General features: G+C 40.4%; 1 protein-coding gene and 1 long non-coding RNA gene across 8 annotated transcripts in view; both read right to left on the bottom strand.

Annotated features, from left to right (window-relative positions):
* tead1b (TEA domain family member 1b) overlaps positions 1 to 27,617 on the bottom strand; it is a 68,701-nt gene that overhangs the window by 6,249 nt on the left and 34,835 nt on the right. For 2 of the 7 annotated variants that reach the window (XM_083558863.1, XM_083558864.1), the window contains 8 exons: positions 16,287 to 16,351; positions 14,383 to 14,445; positions 8,187 to 8,198; positions 6,105 to 6,239; positions 5,790 to 5,836; positions 4,377 to 4,438; positions 4,160 to 4,284; positions 1,951 to 2,124 (listed from right to left, as the gene is read on the bottom strand). In XM_083558863.1, the coding sequence (XP_083414989.1) occupies positions 1,951 to 2,124; positions 4,160 to 4,284; positions 4,377 to 4,438; positions 5,790 to 5,836; positions 6,105 to 6,239; positions 8,187 to 8,198; positions 14,383 to 14,445; positions 16,287 to 16,351 (683 nt within the window). Of the gene's footprint in view, positions 1 to 1,950; positions 2,125 to 4,159; positions 4,285 to 4,376; positions 4,439 to 5,789; positions 5,837 to 6,104; positions 6,240 to 8,186; positions 8,199 to 14,382; positions 14,446 to 14,554; positions 14,618 to 16,286; positions 16,352 to 27,617 lie in introns of all 7 variants that reach the window. The other 5 variants (XM_083558860.1, XM_083558859.1, XM_083558861.1 and 2 more) reach the window with 5 other exon arrangements.
* LOC310735791 overlaps positions 1 to 27,617 on the bottom strand; it is a 174,310-nt gene that overhangs the window by 131,486 nt on the left and 15,207 nt on the right. The window lies entirely within an intron of this gene.

Genomic DNA, 27,617 nt, shown 5'->3' with positions numbered 1-27,617 from the left:
AAATAAACATTCACAAGATACACTAAAATGTAGTGTCAGCTACCATCTAGTGGGCATAATGTGTAATACAGCCTTATTGTAAAGACTGTCATAACCCTGAACTGTTGGAAGTGCATTAAGGAATGAAATAGGGAAGTATCACACTGAAATTTGTATCCCTTACATCTGTCTTAGAAACCACTATTCATGTTCGCCATTGCAGTGAACTAACAAGCTGCCAGTTAAATAGCGCCTTATCAGTGTGGCCTTTCAAAAGCAGATGATAAAAAAAATATATTAAATGGAACGTTACTTAAAAGCTATTTTATTCTTGTGAGGTGAAAAAAAAAAGAAGCTCTCAATGGCCTGTTCTCTTTCATTAGGACCTGATGGTCATTATAGAAATTAATAAGAGGGGACAAAGAATAACAAAACACAAATATTCCTCTCCGGCATGTTCTTCCTTCATTAAGGCAGCCACATTAGATTTTCACATAATATACCAGAGAGGTATTATTGTGCAGATTCGGGGTTTTGTTTGAAATTCAGATCCGCTCGTCACTTCAAACGGTATTTGAGCAGGCTCGTGCTCACCGACGACACAGCCCACTTTAACGATTGCCACAAGGTTAGCATTTGGTTTTGGGTAAAACATGCACAACGTTTAAAACAGCTATTAGAGCTGCAAGCCGGGCCCCTCCTGATTGTTTTGAAATATTACACTAAATTAGCGAATGCTTTGATCTGGCACTTTTCCTGCTTACGCCATGCCAAATATAGCAGCCAAATGGTCCGGAGCATATGCAAGCCCAGACTGAAGTGGGCTGTTGTATTCAAGCAGGACTGGGCACGAGTTCAAAAATTCTGCAAGGACACGGAACAATGCGTGAATGTACGAAAAGAGTGAATAATACACACTCTGCTTAACAAGTAGATTTCGCAGACTGTATATATGCAGCATATAAGCAAATCACTACAACATGCTTCCAGGATGACCCTGCCCTCAAGAACATGACATGTCAATGGATGCAAATCACATGCTTTGACCTTCACAGTTATAAGGTCTAATCCCAGCTGATCGCTTAGGACAAATTTTTGATGAATGTAATAAACATCTCTATCATCATCACCAAAACACAGTGAGAATATCTTTTGGAATGATGCTGTTCATCGCTTCAGTACAGTTTTACAGACTTGTAGAATCAATGCCATGATTCATTTAAGCTGTTCTGGCATCTTGTATCGCTGTGGTCATTTTTGACTCATGCCAGTGACTTGATTCTTTTGACTTCGTTTACTTGTTCACAGATTTATTTACTGAACCAAAAACACAAACAATTCTCGTTTTAGTGCTACATCTTTCAAAATGGACTGTTCCTTCTTGTCAAAAGGCGAGTTAATTGAAAGGACAAGATTCATATATTCACTAAGCTGATATCAGGGAGTTAAGATTCTTTATTGTTCACCTTTCAATATATAGAGATATATATATATTTTTTTGTCAATAATCGATTGAATGAAAAGGCAAGACTGACAATTGTAAATAAGAACCTGTTCTTAATGACTTGCCTGTAAAAAATAAAGGTTAAAAAAACAAAAAAACAAGTCCCAGTTCAATAATTTTTCTTCACAAAATAGTGATACCAGTTATAGTGGTATTGTCATGCATATATTTTCAAAAGTTCCAACCAATTTCAGACTACTTTACACCTGCTAAAGCAATTGTGGTATATGGGTGGAATTTAGGTGAATGAAAAGTATGTCAGCAGATGGAAGTGAACGATTCTTTCACATAAAATCATAATTTACTAGATAGCTACATCACTAAATTTAACCCAAGGGGAATTCTCAATCTATCACCAAGTTGTATGTATAATTTGTGTTGTATCACATAACCGATTTAAAAAAAACTAACCAAACCGGCATAAATATACAGGAGATACAATTCTGTTTCAGCTCCAGTCCACTTACCCAGAACTTTATGAGGAAAAAGGAATTCTGAGGACCTTTTCCAAAAAGCTCCTTCAGCCCTCCTTTCTTCTCCGGGAATTTGTCATAAATTTGACGAATGTCCACCGACTCCAGCAGGGCATCGCTGTAGGAGTGATTTGTCTGACCGATGTGTACAAAAAGGTGCTTATTGTACTGGAAAAAAACAAAGATAACATTTATTGATTTTTAAATCTAAATATAAAAAAGACTAAAAAACATCCACGTTTCCTTAAAAATTTTCAATTCCACAACTTTTTGTGCACCTAAAGCCTTCATACCAACTCATAATTGCTGAAAGGTCTGACTAATAAGCAATGGCATCTGTTATCGATAGTGAAACAAAACCGTCTGGAGAATGCAGACAAACTGAGATAGATCACTGCAGTCACAGAAATCATAAAAAAATGCTCTGCTCCTGCTCAGGGTCGGCATTTTGAGGGGTTTGAAATGAGTTTGGCCTTTCTCTCTGGCCTTGTCTTTCACCTTCTGGCTGAAATACACACCCCACACCCAGCCTCAAAGATAGTGTTGTGTGTCGGTTGCATGAATGTTCAGATGTTTCAGCAAATTACCAGCAATCAATAAAACTTGCAACATCCATATCGTGTATACTCAGGAACTAAGTATATTTACTGGATGTTTATTCAGTATAAGAATTTTTCTTTAGATTCCTACACACTAAGAAATTCAATGCTGATTTACTCATCCCTCCGTGCATACTTCTAAAGGTCACATGGGCAGGGCAGGCGAGAAGAGTTCATCTCAGAAACACATCTCAGATGAACTTCAACCCCACTAAACACCTTTGGGATGAACACTGACTGCACCCTGACCCTGTAACAAGTTCTCGTAGCTGTTTGAGCCCAAATCCACAGCCATGTGGCAAGATTTAGTGGAAACCCTTCCTCAAAGTGTGACAGTTATAAATAGAGGTCGACCGATATTGGTTTTTCTGTCTGATCGATATATTTATAAATCAAACCAGCCAAAAGTCCATATATGATGCTGCTTTTTTTTTTGGCTAATATGTTTGACCAAATTTCTTTTTTTCACCTTCATCTCATAAAAACTAATAGTTAGTAAATAAAACATAATACAGAAAATTGCTTAAATTAAACATTTCCTGAACAACACAAACCTCTCCAATCAGTGCAACCTTGTTACCAGGTTTTGGTACCAGTGCCTAATGTGTAACCTGAACTACATCTCACAAACTATATAGTTATTCTCATTCTCTCTCCAAAAGTAGCATACTATTTAACCAATTAAATATCTAAGGCTAGATTCAAAACGAATGATAAGAACGTAAAGCCCGGGACACACCAAGCTGACGGTCGGCCGTTGGGGAATGTCGGTGGTTTTTGAGCGTCGGTTGGCTCTAGTTGGACAGCGTCAGCTGTTTTTCGCCCGCTTCTGCATGTGGAATCAGCGGCGTAGTTCGTCGGCAAGAAAGAGAACTCCGATTAGCTATTTAGCTTAGCGAATTAGCACACGAGAGAGAAAAAATTATAATAAAAAACGAAACACGTTTGTTGTCATTCTTGCTCTTGTCTTTGCAACTTAGCAAACATGGTTGGAAAAAAAGCTACACGAATCCGTTAGTAATGCGGCAGGTTTTTATTTTACAGTTCTAGCCTTTCCGGTTTCCCTGTTCGGATGCGGAATACAGACTACTGCCACCTGCTGGTATGGGAAATACATGTTTTTCACGAACACGCAGAACGTACGCGCACAGTTTGGGTGAGTCAGATGCACCTGCCTAGTACTTGGCCTAATTTGCAGCAAAATCGGTTGATGCCAGGATAATTAAAAATGACAAAAATCGTCCCGATCGGGCAGCTGATCAATCAGTCGACCTCTAGTTATAACAGCATAAATAAGTCTTAAGTGTGAGTGTCTAATACTTTTGTTTGAATGTATTTCATTCTGCAAATTCCACAACAATAAACACATTCCCACATTTCATGTGGGCACCTTTTGTCATGTGTTGTCAGATATATCTTCTGTTGGATTGTGTTTTGTGTTGTCAAAAGTTTTTGTCCTGCATTTCATTTTTGTTTGTTGTTGTGGCAATTTCGTCGAGGGTTGCATCTGGCAGCCACTGTATAAAATTCTATTGTGTCAGTGTTCTAGACATTGAATCCTCAGAAGCCCTTCAGAAGAACTGTCCTTGAATGCTTTTACTCACCGAGTCCGGCTCCCTCTGCTGTTCCAGAAAAGCTGAGAATTCGACCAGCCTAAGTTTGCTGGTGCCGATGGAGCGTCCCTGCCACGCTGGTACTGTAGGTGCTGGTGCTGCTGTAGACTCGTAACCTACTCAAACACACATACAGAAAAGAACATTTAGATACTGTGCTCACGGAATGACCCAACTGAATGAAAAACTGATACGAAATATAACATACTTGAAATTGCTGTTGTGACCGTGGGCTGGATGGGGTAGGCCTGCGGAGCAAACGGCTTGATGCTAAAACAGAGGAAAAACAAGGGTCAAAACACAGAATCTAGCTTTTTCGGTAAGGGGTCAAGAGTCTCGTTTTCTTGTTTTTTGCTGCCTCACGAGATTTGTGAATTCACCGATCAAGGTTTACCTGCAAATCCTCACAAGGCGAAAGAAACCACTTTCACCAGATTTGAGATGATGCACGAAAGCCATAATACAAAACATATGATACAGGCTTCGTGACATTGACACAAATCAAATTTCATTTTGAATACATTTATTTTGTACAAAGTAAATAGAATCCAGGAAACAATAATCTGAAAACACAAGTTAGATTAGACCAAATGAATAAGCTAAATAAGAAATTTGGTACTGCTGTCCAATATCCAATATCAAATACACAAGCATGTTGTGCTTTAATGGTAAAGACACAATAAACAACCGTGGTCTTATTTTTATGTTTATGTATCTTGTCTGAAATAAATTTCTGGTTGTTCCACTATGAGCACAATCCACAAACTACTTCTAAATAGATTTAGACATGTGATTTTAGAGTGTGATTTAAAAGTTGAGCAGCACTATGCTCTAGCTAGCACATAGCAGTACTATGTACTATGGGTTGTTTTAAGTTCACAAAGACTGCAGCCAGATTTTTCCTGCGGGCCTTGTGTTTAAAATGATTACCACCACCCTTCCTACTGTCCATCTTAATATTTCAGATAACCATGTAAGCATGCTTTGAGGCGGTTTGGTTGACACTTGCTTTGTGCTTGTTATAGATTTACCTCATCTCATGTTGCCAGAACTCATGCCAAGCTTGGCTTTTACAGCAAACCAGATTAGAGCTAAAATTTTCAGTGTATTTAGAGGTTAAATCAATCAGTTAATGTTTTAATGCAGGAATATCGAACATAATATTAACATTAAAATAGACTAGTGAGATCCACCATATAAGCAAATTTAAGATCAGTATTTTAAATTGTGATATTCGAGAAAATGATATGCTCTCTCAACTTTCACGTCCTGCATTATTTCCCCTTCATGGAACTAACTTTTCAGACAAGTGAATTCTATTAATATTTTCTCTGACTGCTGTGAATGCAGAAAAGTGAGTTTTTTTCGGTAGCTCTTGTAGCAGCACAGCAAGGGGTCTAAAGAATTATTAATGCAATGACTAAACTATAAATAACGCCACATCTTTATTATGTTGGATATGGGATGTTAACTTTTGGCATAAATGAGCTGATATTAATCTCAATCTAAATAATAAAAACTGTACTCTGCTTTAAGTAGAGATAGAGAGGTAGACAGGTAAAAGGGTCCTAGACAAGAAACAATGAAAAAAAGGAGAAAGAACAAATGCAGATATACTTACTCTTGTGAGGATCCGGGCTGTCCCGTGGATATCATGCCCTGCCAAAACTAGAGAATTAGATACATAAATAGACAACAAAGCAAAGCCTATCCGCACTGACACACACTTTGTGCAGGACTTTGATACTCTGAGGATCTGATTGTTAGCCCACTTCCTGTAAACCCCGGTGTACTATGCGCCATGCTGGTCTGTTATCTGGACTACGGCAGTGGTGTCCTTATCAGATGTGGATGCGTGCAGTAGATGTGGGCATGCTGAGTGTGTGTGTGTGCACATGTGCGTATGTTTGTGTGTAATAGGATTGGGCGTTCTTACCCCAGCCGCTCCAGGGAAGGCAGGTCGAGGGATGCCTGGCAAGCCCAGCTTGTTGTGGATAGCTGTGGCAGAGACTATCTGTGCTGAGGACATGGACGCCATGCTCTGGAGGGCTTTGTCCTTCACGGTCTGATCCTGTATAAAAAGTTTTTAGGATTCAAAGAGGATGGTAACAAAAATAGTCCAGCAGTAAAAAAGAAAGATGTGCACGGCATTGAACGATGCGAAGACAAAGCCAGACAAGCAAAAGAGCTATAAAGTGCATCGGTCCATGGCCATGAAAGCATTTGGGAAAGAATCTGCACCGGAAACGGCGATTAATAGAAGGAACTGATTGTGCATCTGATGTGCACTGAGAAGAATGTCTTTCATAAAATTAAACTCACATTCATTAGCCAAACAGGACAAGTAGAATATCTTTACAAACATACCAAGATCAGCCATATTATTAAAACCATCTGCATAAAATCATTTACATCCCCATTGTTCTGCCAAATAGCTCTGACCAGTCTTGGCATCGACTGCACAAGACCTCTTGAAAGTATGCTATCAGTCAAGTAAACAGCAAGCTGGGGCCTTCATGGATCAACCTTGCTTGGCCAGTACATACCACAGGGGATGTGGGAATTTGGTGAATTCTATTAAAACACCTTGAACTCATTTTCCTTGCCATTCCTGAGCATTATACTGCTGAAGTAGGCCACTGACATTATAGGTCTACAGCAATGTTTAGGTATATGTGTCAAAGTAACATACACATGAACGGAAGAACGCAAGGTCCTGGTTGCTCCTCTTCCCAGAACGCAAGGTCCTGGTTGCTTCTCTTCCCCAAGTAATGCACACACACAAGGAAATTTACATGATGTAAATGGGTTACCCCTGGTGGTGGACAGGGGTCAGCATCTGCACTCTGACCAACAACTACACTGCATCATAGTAAGCTGAGAGGTGTTGTGTATTCGAACACACTTCTATCAGACACCATTTTAAGCTATTATTTTTTGATAATTGAAACCAAATGGGTTAGCCTTTGCTCCCCTCACCCATGATCCTGTAATGGGGTCACCAATTTTAAAAACTGAACCATGATTGGTAGGTAATAATCATGTATACTTTATACACCCCACAAGACCTTCTGTTTTGTAGATGCTCTGACCTAGTCAGCTAGTCATCACAAGTTGGCCCTTGTCAAAGTCACTCAAATGGGCACATTTTTCCTTCTTCCAACACAAACTCTGAGAACTGACTATTTCCTACTGCCTAACATATCCCACCCCTTGCCTGGTTTCTTTTAACAAGATAATTAACAATATTAATTTTACCGCTCAGTGATTTTAATGTAATGGCTGATCAGTTATATTAATCCGTACGTTAGCATCCATCTCTGACAAATCAAATGTATTTAACAAAGTAAAAAGTAAGCAATAATAACCTTAATAACCTCCGCTGTGCTACATTTTTCCTCTACATTGTACCATCAAGGCTGCCAAATAGAGTGAACAACACACAGCTAATGGTGAATGTAGGCATAGAGGACACCGTGGTTAAGAGTCTTTCTCTTTTATATACTGACTCATTAATTCCAGCTTTAATCTTCCTGATGAGGCTAAAGGCTAACTCTGCACACAGACATTTAGGTTTGTGTTCGATTCAAGGCACGTTTACAATTTTGCACACATCACTGTGGCAAAGGTTAATTAACAAGCTCCAAGAGCCAGGCGTGGACCTGCGAGTGTAAAAAACCTACAAAAGACATCCTTCTTTACACCAACGTGGTCTTAATAAAGTTGGGAGGGGGTGGGGGGGAAGACAAACAAACAAACAAACAAAAAAAAAGACAACAACATTGGTATGTGAAATGTTGAAAAAGCACAAAGAGCTAGCAGATAACTGTGGAGAAGCAGACAGAGCTGAATGCTAGCAGGCCAGTGCGGCTGTGATCGAATAGAGGTGGTGGGCATGATCTGGAGGTGAACATGCTGGCAGAGCTGTGTGTGCTGTGTGTGTAGGTGTGGCCTCGAGAAGAAGCAGGCACGCAAAAAGCAGAACACAGGACAAGCACAATCAAGACAAAGTACTTACCATGCTCGTCACCTAAACAGAAACAGACAAGGCTTTGCTGTAATCGTCACTTCACACACAGCTCACATCAGCACACAGCACAAACATGCGTCGTCATATTGACCAACAGCTGGTTAATAATCATTTTATCGAAATAACCAACCATAGATCACTAAAGGGTCCAAAAAGTCTGAGTCACCTACCAAGAACTATTATCATTCACAAGGGCAAAGGTTTTGTACATATCTTGAAAACAACAAAATGGGGTCATCTGAGCTCCTGGGATTTTCATGTGCACCAGTCTCTAGAATTTACACAGAGACTGAAAAATAGGGGAAAAAAATAAAATAATAAAATAGACAGCTGACAGAAATGCCTGGTTGATGATAAAGGAGAACAACCAGATTTTGGTTTGAGCTGACAGTCTTAAATAGCCACTTTTTCAACACCTTGGTAAGCGGAAAAGCATCTCAGAATGCATGATATACAGTGAGGCAAATATTCTACAACAGCAGAAAGCCAAATCAGGTCCTACTACTGAATATATAAAATGTACATTTGACAGGTAAAAAAAAAACAAAAAAAAAAACACCCACATATAAACACACTATTATTAATATTATTAAAAACATTTTTTGCATCTTTGTCACACTTTAATGTTTCCGATCATCAAACTAATTTAAATATTAGTAAAACGTTACAAGTGGTTCCCTGGTGGTCTAGTGGTCAGGATGCGGCGCTCTCACCGCTGCTGCCCGGGTTTGATCCCCGGTCAGGGAACCAACCCCAGCCACTCTTAGTGCCGGTCCCAAGACCAGATAAATGGGGAGGGTTGCGTTAGGAAGGGCATCCAGCGTAAAAACATGTGCCAAATCAAACATGCGGATGATCCGCTGCTGCGGGAGAAGCCGAAAGAAAGTTAGTAAAACAAAAGTGAACACAACATGCAGTTTTTAAATGAAGGTTTTTCTTATTGAGCGGAAACAAAATGAAGACTTTTGGGGGGCCTAGTCAAAGTCCTGACCTGAATCCTATTGAGATGCTGTGGCATGACCTTAAAAAGGCGGTTCATGCTCGAAACCCTCCAATGTGGCTGAATTACAACATGCATAGATGAGTGGACCAAAATTCCTCCACAGTGCTGTAACAGACTCATTGCAAGTTATCGCAAACTCTTGATTGTAGTTGTTGCTGCTAAGGGTGGCCCAACCAGTTAATAGGTTTAGGGGGCAAACACTTTTACACAGACCCATGTAGTTTTGTATTTTGCTTCCCTCAATAATAAAAACCATCATTTAAAAACTGCATGTGTTCACTTGTGTTATCGTTTACTAATATTTAAATTAGTTTGATGATCTGAAACATTAAGGTGTGACAAACATGCAAAAAAAATAATAACGAAAAAAGAAATCTCATTTTTTCACACCACTGTACTGTGTGTGCGCACATGTTTCTATCTTTAGATTATACCTTGTTCAGTCATGTGACAGCTGTTTTCCTGATTCACACTGACCCTAAACTTGGCTATTACTGCAAGCCGTGTGACAGTGTACTAGAGGTCAAATCTTAATCAGATCATGTTGTAATGTTGGCATATCCTTCACACATTCCACATGGGTCACATTATCCCCGTGAACACCAATAACATACTCGAAGTAAAACAGGACGATTCTACAACAGGTGAACTAAGGGGAAACACAAACTACTCAACTGTGTTCACTTAGGCTTGTTAAAATTGATTCATGTTTTATTTGTATCTAATAACATTTGTGCTTTTCGTCTGCTATTGCTTATCTTCTCTAGCTTCATCAACTTTTCCCTACACTGAGCGATATATTTTGGTATTTGGAGTCATTTACTGAATCACACTTAAGGTTGACGTGTTTCTGAATCATTTTTAAACAGGTCTGGCTTGCATCAAAAGCAGCGGGTGCGCGTTGACTTTTCCCATTAGTGTTCCAGTTTTGTGAGACATGAAGCCATGCGTTCTAGTATTGAATAGTAGTTACTATTGTCTATTTACATCGAATTATATAAATTTACAAATACAGTTGTATTTAAGTTCACATGAGACAAAGTAAACATCTGTGGCCCATAGTCTTTAGTTAAAACAAAGTAAACTATGGGGATATAATGTAACATTTGCACTCAACTGTATATCAACCTTCTTTACAAAAAAAATATATGTTTTTGCTATATATTTTAATCAAATCATAACCGACCACTCTAATGCTATTTGCTGTTCCTTAATGACTAAGACCTGTCGATGAATCAGAACAGTCCTCTACACATTACTCATCACTAGTTCTTAGGAAATGCGTCTTTTTTTTTTATTTCCTTAGTGATGAATGATGTAATTATGTTTAGCAGCTTTTCATATATAAGAACAACATAACATAAGAACTGTTATTAGTAGCTGACTCTTGGCAGACACCAGACTTTTGAACCCTGCTGCAACTTAATCTAAATCAATACTGAGGTTTAAATCAAACATCATATAACATTTAGGATCAGACTGAAAGTCATGAGTTGAGCCATCATTAAGGAAGATTTGCAGCTGATGATATGGAAGGGCTTCAGATCATTGTGGCCACCTTTCATTACAAACTATCCCTGCAAGAGTAGAGCTGTAATGACTGTCATTTCACTCAACATGTCTGGGATAAAGGGACGCCGGGACGGTTTACTCTAATGCACTGGGAGCCGGCTTCGAATTCTTCCCTGCTTCTAATTTGCTTTAGATGAGAGGAGACAGAAAGCCGTACAAAAGGCGGACTGCTTCTAGTCAGCAGCCGCCGGTGGCCCTGAAAGATCAGCCATTCACGGTGGAAAAAAACACACACACACGCACTCGGTAAGGGTACAATGAAGGGTCCATCAATCCTTCTGAGTAAACTGGGAACTGTGGAAGAGTGTGCCAGTCAACAGAGTTTGTCAAGTCTTTATAGGGAGAGGAGGAGAGATAAAGGACAGATGGAGAAATAAAGAGAAAGAAAAAAAGGTCAAAAAGAACAGTGACGAACTTCTCGGTCACCAACGTTTAAATTGGGTCAATTTATTATTACACACCACTGTACAGATGGCAGGTTTTTGTGATGTTATTTCACATTCAAGAGAGACACTGATTTGATTTATTTTTTTGTTTTTTACATTAAAAAAAAATAAAAATATGAGGAACATTTTAGGGTGAAAAGGAACTAATCACATAGATGTCATCAATTAAATTATTCAGTTAATAATAAATAAACATCAGCTGTTTCTAGATTTTCTTCATATTTTCATATATTTATATTTTCATAAATATGGTCCACAAAAAAAAATTTACAAGCATGTATGATACCTCACTTGTTGAAAGCTATCGATCAGAAAAGGGGTACAAAAGAATTGAGACAAGCCATGGAACACTGCAAAAACCATCAACGGCAAAAAAAAGAAAAAAAACCCAGCACCACGGGGACATCACCAAGAACAGGATGTCCCTCTAAAAATTGTAAAAGGACAAGACAAAAACTTACCAGGGGATGCCGCCAAGAGACATTAAAGGAGCTGTAGGAAAATCTGACAAGTACTGATTACTCTCTGCATGTTCTTCACATGTCTTGGGGTTAGCAGAAGCCCTTTCCCACAAAAAGCATCTAAGCTCAACTAAAGTCACCCTAAACCAAGTAGCAAAAGGTGTTATGGTCTTCTAAAGAGACTATTTCCAAACGCTTAATAACACCAAAATTCCAAGGAATATGTTTGGTGCAGAAAGTTTATCATAAAAGTACACCATATCCACGACGAAGCATGGTGGTGGCAGATTCCTGCATTAGGGCTGCTTTTTGTATCCACCACATCCAGGGCTTTTATCAAGGTGGAGGAAATCGTGAATACCAGAGCCCAGTAAATTTTATTGCAAACCCTTTAGGTGTCTGATAATAAGCAGAAGATGAAAAGGAATTTCACCGATCAGCATGACCGTGACCCGAAACATAAAGCCAAATCAACAAAAGAATGACTCAACCAAAACATCCATGCTTTTAAAGGACCTATTGCCAAGTCAAGATGTGCTGTAATTAAACTTTCTTTTCGGCTTCTCCCGTTAGGGGTCGCCACAGCGGATCCTCCGCACGTTTGATTTGGCACATGTTTTACGCTGGATGCCCTTCCTAACGCAACCCTCCCCAATTTATCCGGGCTTGGGACCGGCACTAAGAGTGGCTGGGGATGGTTCCCTGACCGGGAATCGAACCCGGGTCACAGCGGTGGGAGCGCTGCATCTTAACCACTAGACCACCAGGGGACCTTCAAGATGTGCTGTAATTAAAAGGTTTTATTTAGAGCTTGATTAAGTTAAATAAGTCCCCACTGAAGGCCCAGGTACCAAATGCACGGGCCGCCATTGATTACTGTATTTTCCGGACTATAAGCCGCTACTTTTTCCCCACTCTTTGAACCCCGCGGTTTAAACAACAAAGCGGCTAATTTATATATTTTTCCTGGGCTTTTCCCGGTTTCACAAGCTTCAAGCCAAAAACCTGAACCCCATAACATTAGACATTAGAAACATTAGATTCAGGTGAACCAATAAAACTCCTTATATTAATTCGCGCTCCCACTGAATCGGGCCGCATCACATCATAAATATGGATGCGGTTCCTCTAACGTTTGACCTGCCTCTCACTCGGACTGTCTACAGGAAATGCAAATCAATCTTCACGCTGAAAAATAACCGGGCATGAAAAAAACGCACTTCACCTGTGTTCTAAGCTGCACGGCATCGGGAGAAAAGCTTCACCGACGGTGATTTTTAAACGCACGACGATGCCAAAAGAAAAACTGTTGTAAAGAGAAATTGTTGTGAAAGGAAGGAGGAAGACAGTGAACAATGGCTTTCTTGGTAGGCTACTGTTTAGATACAAGTTGTGTAACAGACACTGTCTTTAATTAAGGCCTGTGTAAAGTTCATTAGTTTCAGTGTAGACACCTGCGGCTTATAGACAGGTGCGGCGTATTTATGTTCAAAATACAAATCTTTGTCAAATTCAGTATATTATATATATACATATATACACACACACACACATACACACACATATATAGTTTTTGCATCACAAAAAAACTGCCATTTTTACAGAGGTGTATCTACTTTTAACATTTACTGTAGATTATGCATCGTGCAAAAGGCTTTAAAAGGTGGCCTTTAGAGAAAAGAGGGTAGACTGAAGTATGAACGATGTGTGTGTGTGTGTGTGTGTGTGTGTGTGTGTGTGTGTGTGTATGATGTTGAGGGGGGACTAGGAGGGGGCGGGGATTTTCAATAGTTTCATTAATGCAGCATGAGGTAAGCATTTGACAGCCAAAAAAAAGAGGACAAAGAGAGCAAAAAGGCGCCTGAGAGAACCTCCTGTTAAGAATGCGAGGGCCTCTAATGGTTCATTTTTAGGCCCAATCTGTCCATAGACAGTTGCGGTGGGGGGGGGTAGGGGGGGATAAAAAGGATGACTTCATTACAGCACAAGCTAGAAGCCGAGTGTGCATCAAAATCCCAGCCTCAGGTTGCAAAGGTCACGCCTACATGAATGAGTTTGAGCTTAACTGTTGACCGTCTGACTTCTGACCTCAGCAGCTCCCGGCCAGCCCAAGCGCTCTGCCCGCATGCCTCCGAACATCTCAATCACAACACACTCCAGAACATTGCACATACACACATACACATGCAAGGTCATGCATTCTATACACTAGCCAAGAGTCATCGGCTTTGATTTCTTTATTTCTGTTCGTAAGCTATAAAAAAAATAATAAAATGTTCCTTGGCCCGAAATTTAGATGAAAGAATAATCCAGTGGGTTGGATTTTTTTTTCTCCACCCACACTGCCTGCTCTCTATTCAGGTCAGCATTATAAGCTAATAATAAAGGCGCTCGAACTATACTCGCACTACAAAGAGGTCCCAAGGGTTAGGTAGCTTCAAAGCAGATGCACTTAGTGGTCAATGAAGGCCCAGCAGCATAAACAGTCATAAAAAAGAAGACACTAACCACCAAACGGCCGCAGTGTTACAAAAGGTGTGTGTGAGGAAAAGAGATAAAGAAAAGGTGGAAGAAGTGAATTTTATATGCAAAAGCACCCATGTTCGCATGCAAGAGGTTATAGGTTAGAGGGAAACCGGGACAACGTGGAAAAAAGGAAGACGGCGTAGCAACCACAGGGCCGAAAGCAGAGAAGCGCATACCTTTAGCTTGGAATGAAACTCGCGAGATTTCCGCCGGGCAAGAACCTGAATGTGACTAGACACCTGTGGGGTCAGGGAGCGGGGGAGGGAAGACAAAGGAAAAAACAGCCTGTAACCATAGTGATGAAAACCCCCCACCCCTGCGATGAGGGGGGGGTGGAGTCAGACCTACCTTGATGGCGGCTTGGATTTCACGAACTTTCTTTCTTGCTAAGACCTGTATGTGACTAGACACCTCCATTTTTTTTTTTGAAGGAAAAACAAAAGAATACAGAAAAGTAATTACACTTATTTTTTTCTCCACCATAAAAACACTCAAGGAAGGATTTAGCAGCAGGGCTTACTAGGACAGAAGAGAAGCACAGCCCAAGCTCGAAACCACCAGCCGCACCGGCTTGGCTCGCCCTCGGCTTTTAAGTGAGCTGATTAAAGAGGATGCAGGCTCCTTAAGCACATTAAGAAACAGCAGATGTGCTCGGCTGCACGCTGAATCCGAATGGGCATGTCTAGTAGCCTTTAGGGACTGAGCGCTTTACCTAGCGGCCTGTGGAGCTTGCACTTCTGCTAAGCGCTATGTCACTGTGACTGGGGAGGTTGCACACAACCAAAAAAAAAAAAGAAGGGAGAGGATGGAGAATTTGGCATGCTAATAACGACTGCCAGTCAGCTCTCTGACGCTACAAAGTCACTTGCAAATATCTGAGTGGTGCAAGTGCTCCTTTGACCTTTGCAATTTAATTACAACAATCACTTCAGCTAAGATGGGGCTTATGCAAATCAAATTAGGATGTAATTGTGGTCATGTTAGCACATCGCTGTAATGCTGTTACCTTGATCTTTGCTTGAAGTACCCACGAAAATGACATTTTAAACTATTTGAAACATTTTAATTGTTTTGCATTTTAAAGCCAAAAACATTACCTTCGTGGTCTAGTTTACGTCAGTTGTCACTGTGGGAATTTTATATCAGCTATTTGTTTAACAATAAATGAAACAAAATCTCGTTTCTTTTAGCGATTAACAAAAAACTGATTCTGTTTCAGTAAATCCCAAATGCCTAATACATTTTTCCACTTTGATTACTTGGAGGTATAACAGAAAAGAGCACTTCCTAGTGTCCCAAAGCTATGCTCCAGCAATAAAGCAGCTTCACAATAAAATGAAAATGCCCAAGCGCTGATTTTCCTCCCTTTGACAAAGTACAGTAGGTTTCTTTACTTCTTAGTAAATCGCATTGTAGCTAGCTGCTAATCAAAAGGCTAGTTCAGCTGTAGTTTAGCAATTTACAAAATCAGGAGCCTTGACAATATACAACTACAAAATACAAGCAGTTTTTGAATCTCCTTACTGCTTATTCTCTCTACAACTGAACCATGAGCACTAATACATTTAGATATAACTAAACACAGGCTTTAAAGATTCTCTATCAAAACTGGCTAAAAGACTGAATAGGTGTGTGGGGTGATTTTCTTTCACTGTGAGAGAAATTTATTTATTGCTATTTAATCTTTAAGAGAGTGTGTGTGTTTATGTGAATGTTGGCCACAGCCCAGTTCAGTGTCGTGCCATCATGCAGCAAAAAAAAAAAAAAAAAAAAAAAAAAAAAGCCTGCTAGAGGAGTCTCAGCATAGTGCTCCACTTCCAAGGTCACATCAGTCCATTTACTCCCAGCCAGGGCATGCAGCAAAGCTTGCGTTTGTGTGTAAAAAAGTTTATTCTATATCTAAATGCTATGTGAGTATATTTGTATAGAAATGTATAGCAGTATGTATTTCCATTAACTGTGTGATGGCTGGATACTAGAATCTGTTCAATAATCTTTTATGCAGAAGCTCAGGCAGCAGGCAGGCACGCTCAAAAGAAATGGCCTTCCTGTGTGATGTGCGTGCAACGCTGCTTCCTACCTGCTTTCTCGTCCTCGTCTTCCCAGTCCGCAGTTTGATGTATCTGGCAATCAGCTCATTCCGACCTGAAAGTGAAACAAAGTGAGATGATGACATATTTGCACAGACAGTCTTCACATATTCATGATCGGATTCCTGTCTCTCTATTCAGCCTCGCTATGTATATTCTTCATTATGGTCGGCGCACGGGGGCTGTTTTCTGTCCCCGGAGCAAACAAACAAGTGTCATTTAAATGCAAACGCACGCCACACATGGTATTAGCATGAAAAAAGCCGTGTGACTCTATAGCCTTTCAAATTAATCTAATTTAAGGCCAATTTCTTCAAAGCTTCACGTCGTGAAAGGAAACAGATCCCGACATTCATACTGTTACAGCCCGTAATGGCAAAGGAAATATGTCCATTTAACGCTGTGCTGTTCTCGCTAAATTATAATTAAAGCATGGCTTTGTAGTGATTTCCAATTAATGGCAGCTCCAAACATTCTTCTGCCCTTGGCTCACCCCTAATTGCCCATGCGAGGCACAATGACCCCTGCTTAGCCTTTTCATATGTTAATAACATGCCGCCACCTCAAAACTATTACGCAAATTATAGGTGCGGAGCCACTCTAATTACGTGTCCAACTGTATCCAATGGTTGCCATAGAACTGTTGTTTTCAATTTGTAAATCTGGCCCTGTGTAAGATAACCAGCTTTTATAAACAAGCACAATGTGAATGTGAAATTCAAGTTTTCAGCATAAAAATATTACGCTATTTTTGAGCCTGTGCATCTGCAGGTTTCTAAACATAAATCAATTTGGCTCTGTAGCAGATTCTCTTGTATAGCTAATAACATGCATTCATGAAAACTATTTAGCTGAAGGTAGATCATCTGCCCAGAGAGAGAGAGAGAGAGAGAGAGAGCAAGAGATAAAACTTTGTCATTACATAGTACAGGTACACAGAAACAAAATGCAGTTTAGCATCTACCAGAAATGCAAATAGTATCAATTGTGCAAATTGACAAGTGAAGATAAATATGTAGTATATGGACCGCATGTAATATATACACTATATTGCCAAATGTATTTGCTTGACTGCATTCACATGCAAATGAACTTGAGTAACATCCGATTCTTAAGCCATAGGGTTGAATATGATGTTGGCCCTTTGCAGCTATAGCAGCTTTAACTCTTCTGGGAAGGCTTTCCACAAGGTTTAGGAGTGTGTTAATGGGAGTTTTTGACTATTCTTCAGGTCAGACACTGATGTTGGACGAGAATCGCAGTCTCTGCTCTATTTCATCACAAAGGTGTTCTAACGGGTTGAGGTCAGGACTCTGTGCAGGCCAGTCAAGTTCTTCCACACCAAACTTACTCATCCCTGTCTTTATAGACCTTGCTTTGTGCACTGGTGCGCAGTCAAGTTAGAACAGGCATGAGTCGTCCACAAACTGTTCCCACAAAGTTGGGAGCATTAAATTGTCCAAAATGTCTTGGTATGCTAAAGCATTAAGAGTTTCTTTCACTGGAACTAGGGGGCCGAGGCCAACTCCTAAAAAACAACCCCTCATCATAATCCCCCTCCACCAAACTTTACACTTGGCACAATGCAGTCAGACAAGTACCGTTTCCATTGGCAACCGCCAAACCCAGACTCGTCTATTAAATTGCTGGAGGGTGAAGCGTGATTTGTCACTCCAGAGAACACATCTCCACTGCTCTAGAGTCCAGTGGCGGCATTCTTTACACCTCTGCATTCGATGCATTGCATTGCTCTCGGTGATGTAAGGCTTGCAAACCCATTCCATGAAGCTCTCTACGTACTGTTCTTGAGCTAATCTGAAGGCCACATAAAGCTGAGGTCTGTAGCTATTGACTAAATTGGCGACCTCTGTGCACTATGCGTCTCCGCATCCACTGACCCGCGCAGTGGATTTACGTGGCCTACCACTTCATGGCTGAGTTGCTGTCGTTCCCAATCGCTTCCAGTTTGTTATAATAACACTAACAGTTGACTGTGGAATATTAGTGGCAAGAAAATTTCACGACTGGACTTATTGCACAGGTGGCATCCCATCACGGTACTATGCTGGAATTCACTGAGCTCCTAAAAGCGATTTCCCAGTGGGATTAATAAAGTATCAATCAACACCTAAATTAAATTATTTGGATAGGTGAGTGTATACTTTTGGCAATATAGTTAGTGTACATGTAAACATATGTACAGTAAATAAATATTAAAGTGCCAGTGATGTGTTGGGCGGTTTTGACCACCTTCTGCCATTTTTTTTTTACGTTCACACAGAGTGGAGCCTCCATACCATACAGTGATGGAGTTGGTCAGGATGCTAATATCTGCCCAGAGATATTAGAGCCACTAAAAAAAAGGAAGGACTGATGTGTAATAAGTATTGTATATAGACTGCAGTGCAGGAGATGCTGCTGGCTGTGGCAATGCTAGGGTGTGTGAAATGAGGGCACACACACACACACACACACACACACACACACACACACACACACACACACACACACACACACACACACACACACACACACACACACACACACACACACACACACACACACACACACACACACACACACACACACACACGTGCAGGCTGCAGCCTCTCCCTGCTGTGCACAGGGTGAGCTCGCTGTGTTCAGGTGGGATAGATGAAAGCCAGCAGGGCCGGGTAATGCCTCTTGAGCTTCTGCCATTACACACCTGTCGCGTGAAAAAAGAAGCTCTCTCTGTGTCTGTGTGTGAGTGTGAGTGTGGCCACTGTCCTTCACCAGCTAAAGAAAGGCCACCTTTCCATCAAGTACTGATGTTCACACACCACAGCTATGCTCTTTACTTAACAAATAGCTTTTCCATCAATGAGATATTAAATATTTATACATCAAACAGACAAAGGAGTATAAACCGTTTCTGAAAAAATAAATGATCTTGTATATTGTGAGATTGGTAAGATTTATAGCTCAGAAGCATGTTCAGTCTTTATATGCTCACTTCACAAAGTCAGAAATACCTTTTAGGTAAAGACAACAACAAAAAAAAGCCCACTTAAGGCCCCACCCAACAGGTGTGCACTGCTGCCTAGCCTCCGGCCCATGTTTGTGTGAGTTTTGGATGAGTCAAAGTGTGGGGGCAGTCTCGCCTACTTCTTCGTTAAGGCTGTACCAATAGTCATGTGACCCAAAAACAAATAAACAGTATTTGGGAGATCTGCAGTTCCAGCTCACCACCACAGCATGCCTGCACTGTAATCTCTCCCAGATGAAGCCGGGGCCCTCGCCACTTTCAATAATTCACACACTGTGTACACATAACATGACAATAAGGCCCATTCATGCAGACGCCCCATTCCTAGATCAAAGCTCACAATCGGCCAGCTGTAAGCATGCTTACTGCTGAATAATTCATTCTTTTCACCAGCTTGAAGGGGGGAAAAAAGCCACCATGCTCAGTGGGATCGGGGCAGTGTGCTTTCTCTCCTGTGTTTGCTGTGCAAAACAACGCTGGCACAAAAAAAAAAAAAAAAAAAAAAAAAAGAAGACAGGCCAAATTCAAGGCCTTCAAATCCCCTGCCACACAAGCTACCCCCCATGAAGGTTAGAAGGAGTAATTCTGTACAACTCATAAGCTAATCAGCACTAGTGTTCTGCTTAAGAAGAGAGTAGAACCAATACACGTGACCAAGCTGCCCTGCCCCATGGAGATTTCTTAATAAAAGTATTAAAAGGTTTTTTTTTTTTTTTTAAATCCACAATGTTCAGCATTAATTGCTTAACTGTACTGCATTAGTCAAGACTGCTAAACTCACTGTTTTCCAAAAGAAAGTTTCATAGTAAGTTTGAGAAACTGGTTTTTATTTTAGGAAAGTATATAGTTTTCAAACCATTTATCTTTAAATGGCAAATTAAGCAAACTGGGTTTAACAATATAAATTTCAATTTTTAGATCCTGTTCAGATTTGGGTAGACATCATGACGTTAGCCACTATTGCTTCCACATGTACTTTTTACAAACTCCGCAGCCCTGGTCCTTGTTATTATTACATGCTTTCCAGGCACTTGGCAGGGGAAATCAAATGGAGCTGCTTTCATCCATGTATTGTAAGGTGCATATTAGCTTCAGCTTCACTAATAAGACAGATTTAGCATTAGCTGGTTCCTTATACAGTATCTCCTACTAAAATGGACAGTGTTTAAAAATTAATGTGGCCTACTCCGATAAGAACCTTCCTGTGGTGAATTGGTTTAGGACGTCAGCTCAGTAACAGCGATCCCGTCACTTAAAACAGCAGGGGAAGGATTAGGTATTTATTAGGTTACCCTAAAGATTAGAGTCCGAGCTTTTGGGAGAGAGTGAAAGTGTTTTCTATGCCCTCTTTGGTAAAAGAAAAAAGTTGTATCTGAACACGTCATGGAGGTCTGAAGACATATCAATAGCCATTAAGCGGCAGTGGTCCACAATGGAGCCTTGAGGTACCCCCACCCACTCTGATTGGCCCCTCAGCAGCTGACTTCTCTTTCCATTAAAAATACAGCTCTACCCCCCTCTCTGAGGCTGCCGGACTGCCTCTCTTTCCCTACTCCCTGCTGAGGGGCTTTCAGGACACCCTCCACAGTGTACAGACTCCCTCAGCCTTTACCCTTCATATGCAGGGAAAGAAAACCTCAAAGCTTTTCTGTGCTTGTATTGGAGGTGGTTTTGAATCCAGCTGCCAGCCAGGCAGAAGTTCTTTCTCAAAACTAGGCGGCGCACTGATTATTTGCACGGTTTGAGGCTGAGATGTGGAAGTCAGCTAAGTGGGGGTATAGCTAACTGCTTTTCTTGAAAAGTTTCCCCTCTTTCACTTTATCCCTCCCAGTCTCTCTGCTTGCCTCTGTCCAGCCCCTTCCTCAATCTGTAGGGTTTACACAGCTGCTCGGTTTGTACAGATCCCCTTGACTACCCCCATCGCAGCTTTTCTAACCTCCATGCTGCTTGCAGTGGTGGCCAGAATGATTTACAACATATTCCCTTTCCACTGCCACTTTCTGACCATGTTCCATCACACTCCTTTCATTTAGTGGAAGATTTCAAACAGCCTGCATTTAATTCACTCCTCTGTGAGTTATTTCCTCTGGGGTTTTTTTATTGCTTCTTTCTCAGGATCGCCCAAACAGTCCAACTGGCACAGTGCAAGCAGTATTTGAACTTTTATTTCAAAAGCATAAATTTGTATTCTTAATTAATGAGTCTAGACTTGCCCACTATTTGAGGTCTGCTCTTTGAGCCAAAGTCTTAAACTGAAGTGCCACTAAATGAGCAAGCCATTACAGTGAATAAAAAAGAAAATGTGTATATTATGTACTTCATAATCACAGCAGTTAAAGAACTGTCGTTGAAGATTTGGATTTTGGGAATGTACTGGTGGTAAAGAATATCTATAGGCTTGTCCCTGGATTAAGCAACACGTGGCACACCCCTCCCCTTTCCCTCCAGTTCTCAGCCATACTCCTCTCCACCACTGCCAACACTAATATCCGACTTCTACTTAAAGAGGATGAAGGAAAAGAGGATGAAGGAAAACTGCCATTGCTTTTGCACAAAGGAAAATAAAGTAAAAATGTGGTCCCATCTTACTTCCTGCCATCTCAACAAAACAGATGATCTAATCAAAGGAAAGCTTCAGCAATTAAAGAGTATTCAAGCACTATTTGGCATTATTCGATTGCAAAATAAAGCTGCAGAGCAATGTTGTTAGCAAAGCATTTATTTCCTGTAGTACTATGGTTTAACAGGCAAGGCCATGCACACATCTGGTCCAGCGATGATGTCAGTGCATGCTGGATTGTGCTAGCACAGTGTGAGAGTGAGCCAGCGGCACTTGCACACATGCAAAGCATCTCTTCATGTGGCTTTTTTTTTGCCTTGCACAGCACTTTGAGAAACAAGAGAGTTTTTCAAAATGTACAGAGCTCTGGTTGATCTCAGCACCACATCGAAATCTGTCATTAATTCTAGGTTGTAACTTGGTAAGTGTTACTTGTGACAGAAGAACCACGATAATAATTTTGCCTGTGTTTAACCTTAATTAGTCCCCACGAATACTCAACAAGCCCACTGGATATAAACTAAAGTGCAATTATCTGGGACAATGATGTAGACCTTGGGCTTTTTTTTTTTTTTTTTTTTTTTTTTTTGGACAAAAAGCAAAAATCTTTGAAGAATCTCTTGATGAAATGTGTGCATTAATGGAAAATGACTTGTCAAGGTTGCACTTACTTGCCAGTTTGTTAAAGAGGACATTACACATTGTCTAAAATGTACTGTACTTGTACAATGAATCCAGACACGTTAGTGCAGGAACATTAAGTAGATGTAGCTTGTTCACAATGAAAGAAATGGAGGCAATTGTCCTATTCCAGTGTGGGGCATCATGCCTAAACAATACTCCTGCTTTCCTGTCATGCATGATAGATGACTCAAGGGTCTTGGGCTGACATTAGCATTAGAATGGACTAAACCAACAATATAGAGGCATTCAGGCAACCTCCAGACTCCAAGGTTCATTGGCAGGGATAGGAACCCTGAAAGTGTTGGTGTCTGTATAATCTGGAGATAGGAAGCCTTTAATAAATGTGATCAAGTTCTAAGAAACACGACTGGTGAAGATGAGAGGCATTTTAGAAAAGAAAAAACAAAGAAAAGTGCTTGTGCATTGAAAGCTGAACAGCATTGAGATTTGACATTGAAATGATGGATGCATTTAAGATTTCAAATGTAGTATCATACTGAAGACCAAAAATATATCCAGGAATTTCCTCACCAAAACCCTTTGTGTTGAAAGCGCTGTCATGCACGTCATTTATATTGAAAGCATGTGTACTTAAAGCAACACCCACATTTATAAAGCTTTTTAGAAGAAAAAAAAAACATTACTAAACCAGTCAGCTCAACTATTTCAATAAATTCAAAGTGACTAGAAAAGCAAAACCAGTGGCAAGAGCTCTTGTTCTGAAATGCATGGTAAATCTGACCTCTTGGATAAGTTTGGGTTTCATAGGTTATCAAGTACTACTCTCAGTCATAATTGAAACCAAGTGTATGCAACCAATGAAATCCTTTTAAAAATTGCACTGGATAACAGCTGCAGAGCCCAACATCTGATTCCTGCCAACCAGCTGCCAAATATGGCTAGTTTAAGCTCTTAAATAGTGGTGGGGCCCAGGCTTTAAAGATGACCAAGACTGAGGAAAGGCTTCAAGGCCAAAGTCACCACACCTTATTCTAGAGCATTCACACCCACACCCGTCTTTCTTTTTGGGTCACAATGCTGCACTCCCACTCACCCCTGGCTTTACAAGCTCAAGGTTCAAGCCTATATGTTGTGCAAAGTGACCTGGTGAACTGTGGGTCTGCTGGGAGTTCTCAGTCTACTTAGACCTTAGCCCCCCATGCCATCTGCTTCTCAGTGTGTGAAACATTGTCTAGTTTTTCGCACATACACACTTGGTCTTCTCTTCTATCCATAATTTGCCACTTGCCAATGTTGACTTTTCCCAAATAGAGTGAAACTGTAACTTGGGGTTTTCTGCAAATGACATTTAATGCTTTTTTTCATTCTGCAATTCCCATAACCATTCCTAAATGCAGCGCAATTTATTTCACAGAAATGCTTAAAAACAGAAAAGACAAACATTAATAGATTATACTTGCCCATCAATTTGTGTTGTATCTCAAAAGGTGCCCAGGGAAAAATAAGCGATTTTAAATTTAAGAAAATGCTGCATGGAACAAAATCTACTTCTCAAATCTTGAATCCCTTGAAACCAGACTGAATTGTCACAATTCACCTTCAATCCTTTCTTTAAAGCATTAATTCTTGGCCAATATTCAACCAAGCAAGAAGGTTTATGAAAAATGTCAAAGCTGAAAAAAAAAGGGATAAAAGGCAACAAAACCACTTTAATTCAATATAACCACACATCAACCAAAAGATGAAGGTTGGTGAGAAAATACAACACGCGTTTCCTCTGAGAGAGCATTTATAGGAAGCGAATTCGAAAAGCTTGCAGCTGTGGTCTAGAGCTAGCAGAGATCAGAAAGTACTACATGCTTGAAAGAAACCACTAATGTTTCACATTCCACCATCACACCTACTGACTATATACGCTACTCATTCACTGTCACTCTAAAACGCTGCTCTTGTGCAGCAAATAATGGCGTGGTATACAAGCCGGATCTGAGAGTATTCACGGTTAACAGAGCGTTTAGGCAACAAGCTGTGAGCTTTCTCTGAGTCACAGGAGTTCCTGTGAAAGGTCAGAGAGCAGTTACTTATGAGATAACTTACTATAAAATAAGGTTGAGTGTCAGTGTTAGATTTAAGACTTAGTAATAGATCATATGTCTTATGAGTCACACCTGACTGCAGTTCATTTAAATGCTCTATTAAAAGACACTTAAGTGTAATGAATATCCTTTTAGGAATCAATACAAAGTTTCCAAACACAAAAATGGAATCGATAGTTAACTCCTGGTGACCTGGGTTAGCGCTAAAAGCCTGAATTATGGACGTTCAGGCGGACGAAGGGTGTCGGGAGGCTGGGGATTAATGACGAACATCCATTGTGCAAACAGACAAGCCAACGGCAGAAATCTGCAGGTGCTCACCCAGGTCCTTCTTAAGACAGAGAGGATTACATTAGATGACCCCTCGTAAATCCCCAGAGCACAGCCGCAGGTGGGGAGGGGATTCAACTTGGCCATGTTTGTCCTTTCTCTCTCCACTCCTCAGTGTAAGTCAGCAGAGCAGAAGCCACTCCAACCTCGCTGAATCTGCACAAGCTCCCAGAAGGCCAATTAATGCAGCCAGTCCTCCATGGCCTTGCTCTATCAATTAGAAGGCGCAAGTGCATCATCATCATCATCATCATCACATACATTACTGTTGAGGCAGGTCTGGTCAGGGGGGTGAATAAAGCGAGAGAGAGCGAGAGCGAGAGAGAGCAAGAGAAGGGAAGAGAGAGAAGGGAAAATGCAAGGCAGTAATGAGGAGTCCCAAGAGGTTTGGAGAAACGGTGGAACTCAAGTCCTGCTGATGTGTGAACACGCCGCCGACTAGCACCTCCCAGCACGCACACAGTCAGACGCAGGGTTAAATCAATATTTTCAATCTCTCAGGATCAATCCTGCATCTGAACATGAAGAGAAACCTGTTAGCAGGCACCAATATGTGTAAATGAAAAGCCAAACTTTATGACCCTGATGCTTCGTATACACACACACACACACACACACACACACACACACACACACACACACACACACCACACACACCCATGTTGCACTCCCTTCGGATCCTGTTCTGGTTCTTCAGGCTCCAGGCCTGAATCAATGTCTTCACAGCTGCAAATTGCATGGGAATTTTCCTTTTTTTTCCACCACACTGGTTTAAGCATTCCAAATCAAATCCTTTACTTCTTAAAACTCTTAAGAACACATCTCAGTAATGCATGTAATGTTCGACAATCAGGATGCCAAAAAATAATAATGGTTATGTAAAATGATCCGAATCCCTTTATTTCAATTACAGCAAATCATTCATTTCATTAGACTATGTCTTTAAATGGTACAAAGCACTCTGTTTCAGACACACAAAAGCAGCCAATTGGAGCTGTGCAACCTGAAACCAGTTACTGAACAGGCTGTCTGCTCTGCTGGACTCACTCCATACCCTCTCAAACGCTAAGTAACGCTCCTTCAGACTTGCTTACTGTAGACCTGCATATGGAGATCACACACATCCTGGCAAATAAGAGTACAAAAGACCAATGAAGTGAACTTTCATGGTCTTTGGTTAATTAGATTGTACAAACCGCCCCAGTGACGTCTGAAATAAAAATGAAGACTATAGACTAAAAAGAAAAAAAACCTAATCTACACAATGACAATGCTGGTAAAAAGGAATGTTTCCTTGGTACTGTATTTCATTGACACTGGACACAGGACATTAGCTTATTAAAATAAAAGAGCAAAAGCTTCTCTTCTTGTGTAAAATCTTTGAGTGATGTTCAAGGTCATGCTAATTAGAAATCCAAAGTAGCCCAAGCAGTATAGATGTTGGTGCAAATGCTGGATTTAGAGTTAAAGCTATAGAACATGTGCACAGTGTTGCCCTGCTTTTCAGCAATCTATGAGATGAGAACAAATATGTTTATTTGCAACAGGGTTTGGAATCTAATCTGTTTGAGCAAAGTGTAAAGATAGAGGTGGAAGTAAGAGAGCTGGACAAGCTAAAGAAGTAAAGCGCTGCTGCATCTTTTAGGTAGAGATGAAGTAAAGCATAAATGTCAATGTCATCATGATTACTATCTGCCATGAAAAACAGTGGACAAGAATCTTTGTGTCATGGAAGGCTTGCCCTTCTACTTTTAAACTTTTCAAAATGCTGATCTATAACATGTATTAATTATTAAAATTAATATGCAAGTCCAAAGATTTCCTGGTACATCTGTGGGTCTTGTACTACAGCCATTTACTTGATAAAGAGAAAAGACTAAAGTGCAAATGTTTTACATTCCTAGATAAATTTGAAAGCTCTCTATCATCTGTAGCTTTTGTTGAGTTTACGTGATAACTGTGTGCGCTTTCGCTAATAGAGCAATACGAGATTTCTCCCACCACATTCCACACTGATGAGGAACCAGTGTGAAGTCTGAAGCGGCAGATTGCTTGCAAAGCGAAAAAAGCCACACGACGGTCTTCTGGGACCAAAAAAAACAACAAAGCTTTATTTTTTCTTGCTCTGGAATTCATTAGGAAACTAAATCTCAGATGGGTCATGGTTTTGTTTTTTTATACCAATGTCAAAGGCCAAAACTGACCGAGGATTGAGGAGACAAAGTCTTTCAGCTATATATCTTACAAACATGTTTTGGGAGAAAAAAAAAGGTTGTCAATAAAATTACATCTCGCAGTGTAACCAGACTGCAGTGACGAATGCCTTGGGCAGTCGGTTTAAGGTGGGCAGTCGAGCATGGGATGGCTCAGCTAACCTGAAGAACAAGTGCTTTCAACTGGTCAGTACAAACAAATATTTTATTATTATTTTTATTTTTTAAAGATGCAGCTGGATCAAAGAACAAATCTTTAAACAAGTGTAGTAGAAAAATTATTATAGTAACCAAGGGTTCAGGTTTGATTACTTAGCTCTTAAATTCTGTCTGTCTGATTTTATGTATATAGCTTGACAAATACTGCTTAGAACAATACAATTTTTCACAAAATGTCTACCTATAAACAGGAGCTGTGCAGTTTTCAGATATGAAGAATCTTCAGGGCT

The sequence above is a fragment of the Silurus aristotelis genome (genome assembly GCF_946808225.1).
Source record: "Silurus aristotelis genome assembly, chromosome: 13".
Lineage (NCBI taxonomy): Eukaryota > Metazoa > Chordata > Actinopteri > Siluriformes > Siluridae > Silurus > Silurus aristotelis.
Note: the sequence above shows the minus strand (reverse complement) of the source record. Positions and strands in the feature narration are given on the sequence as shown.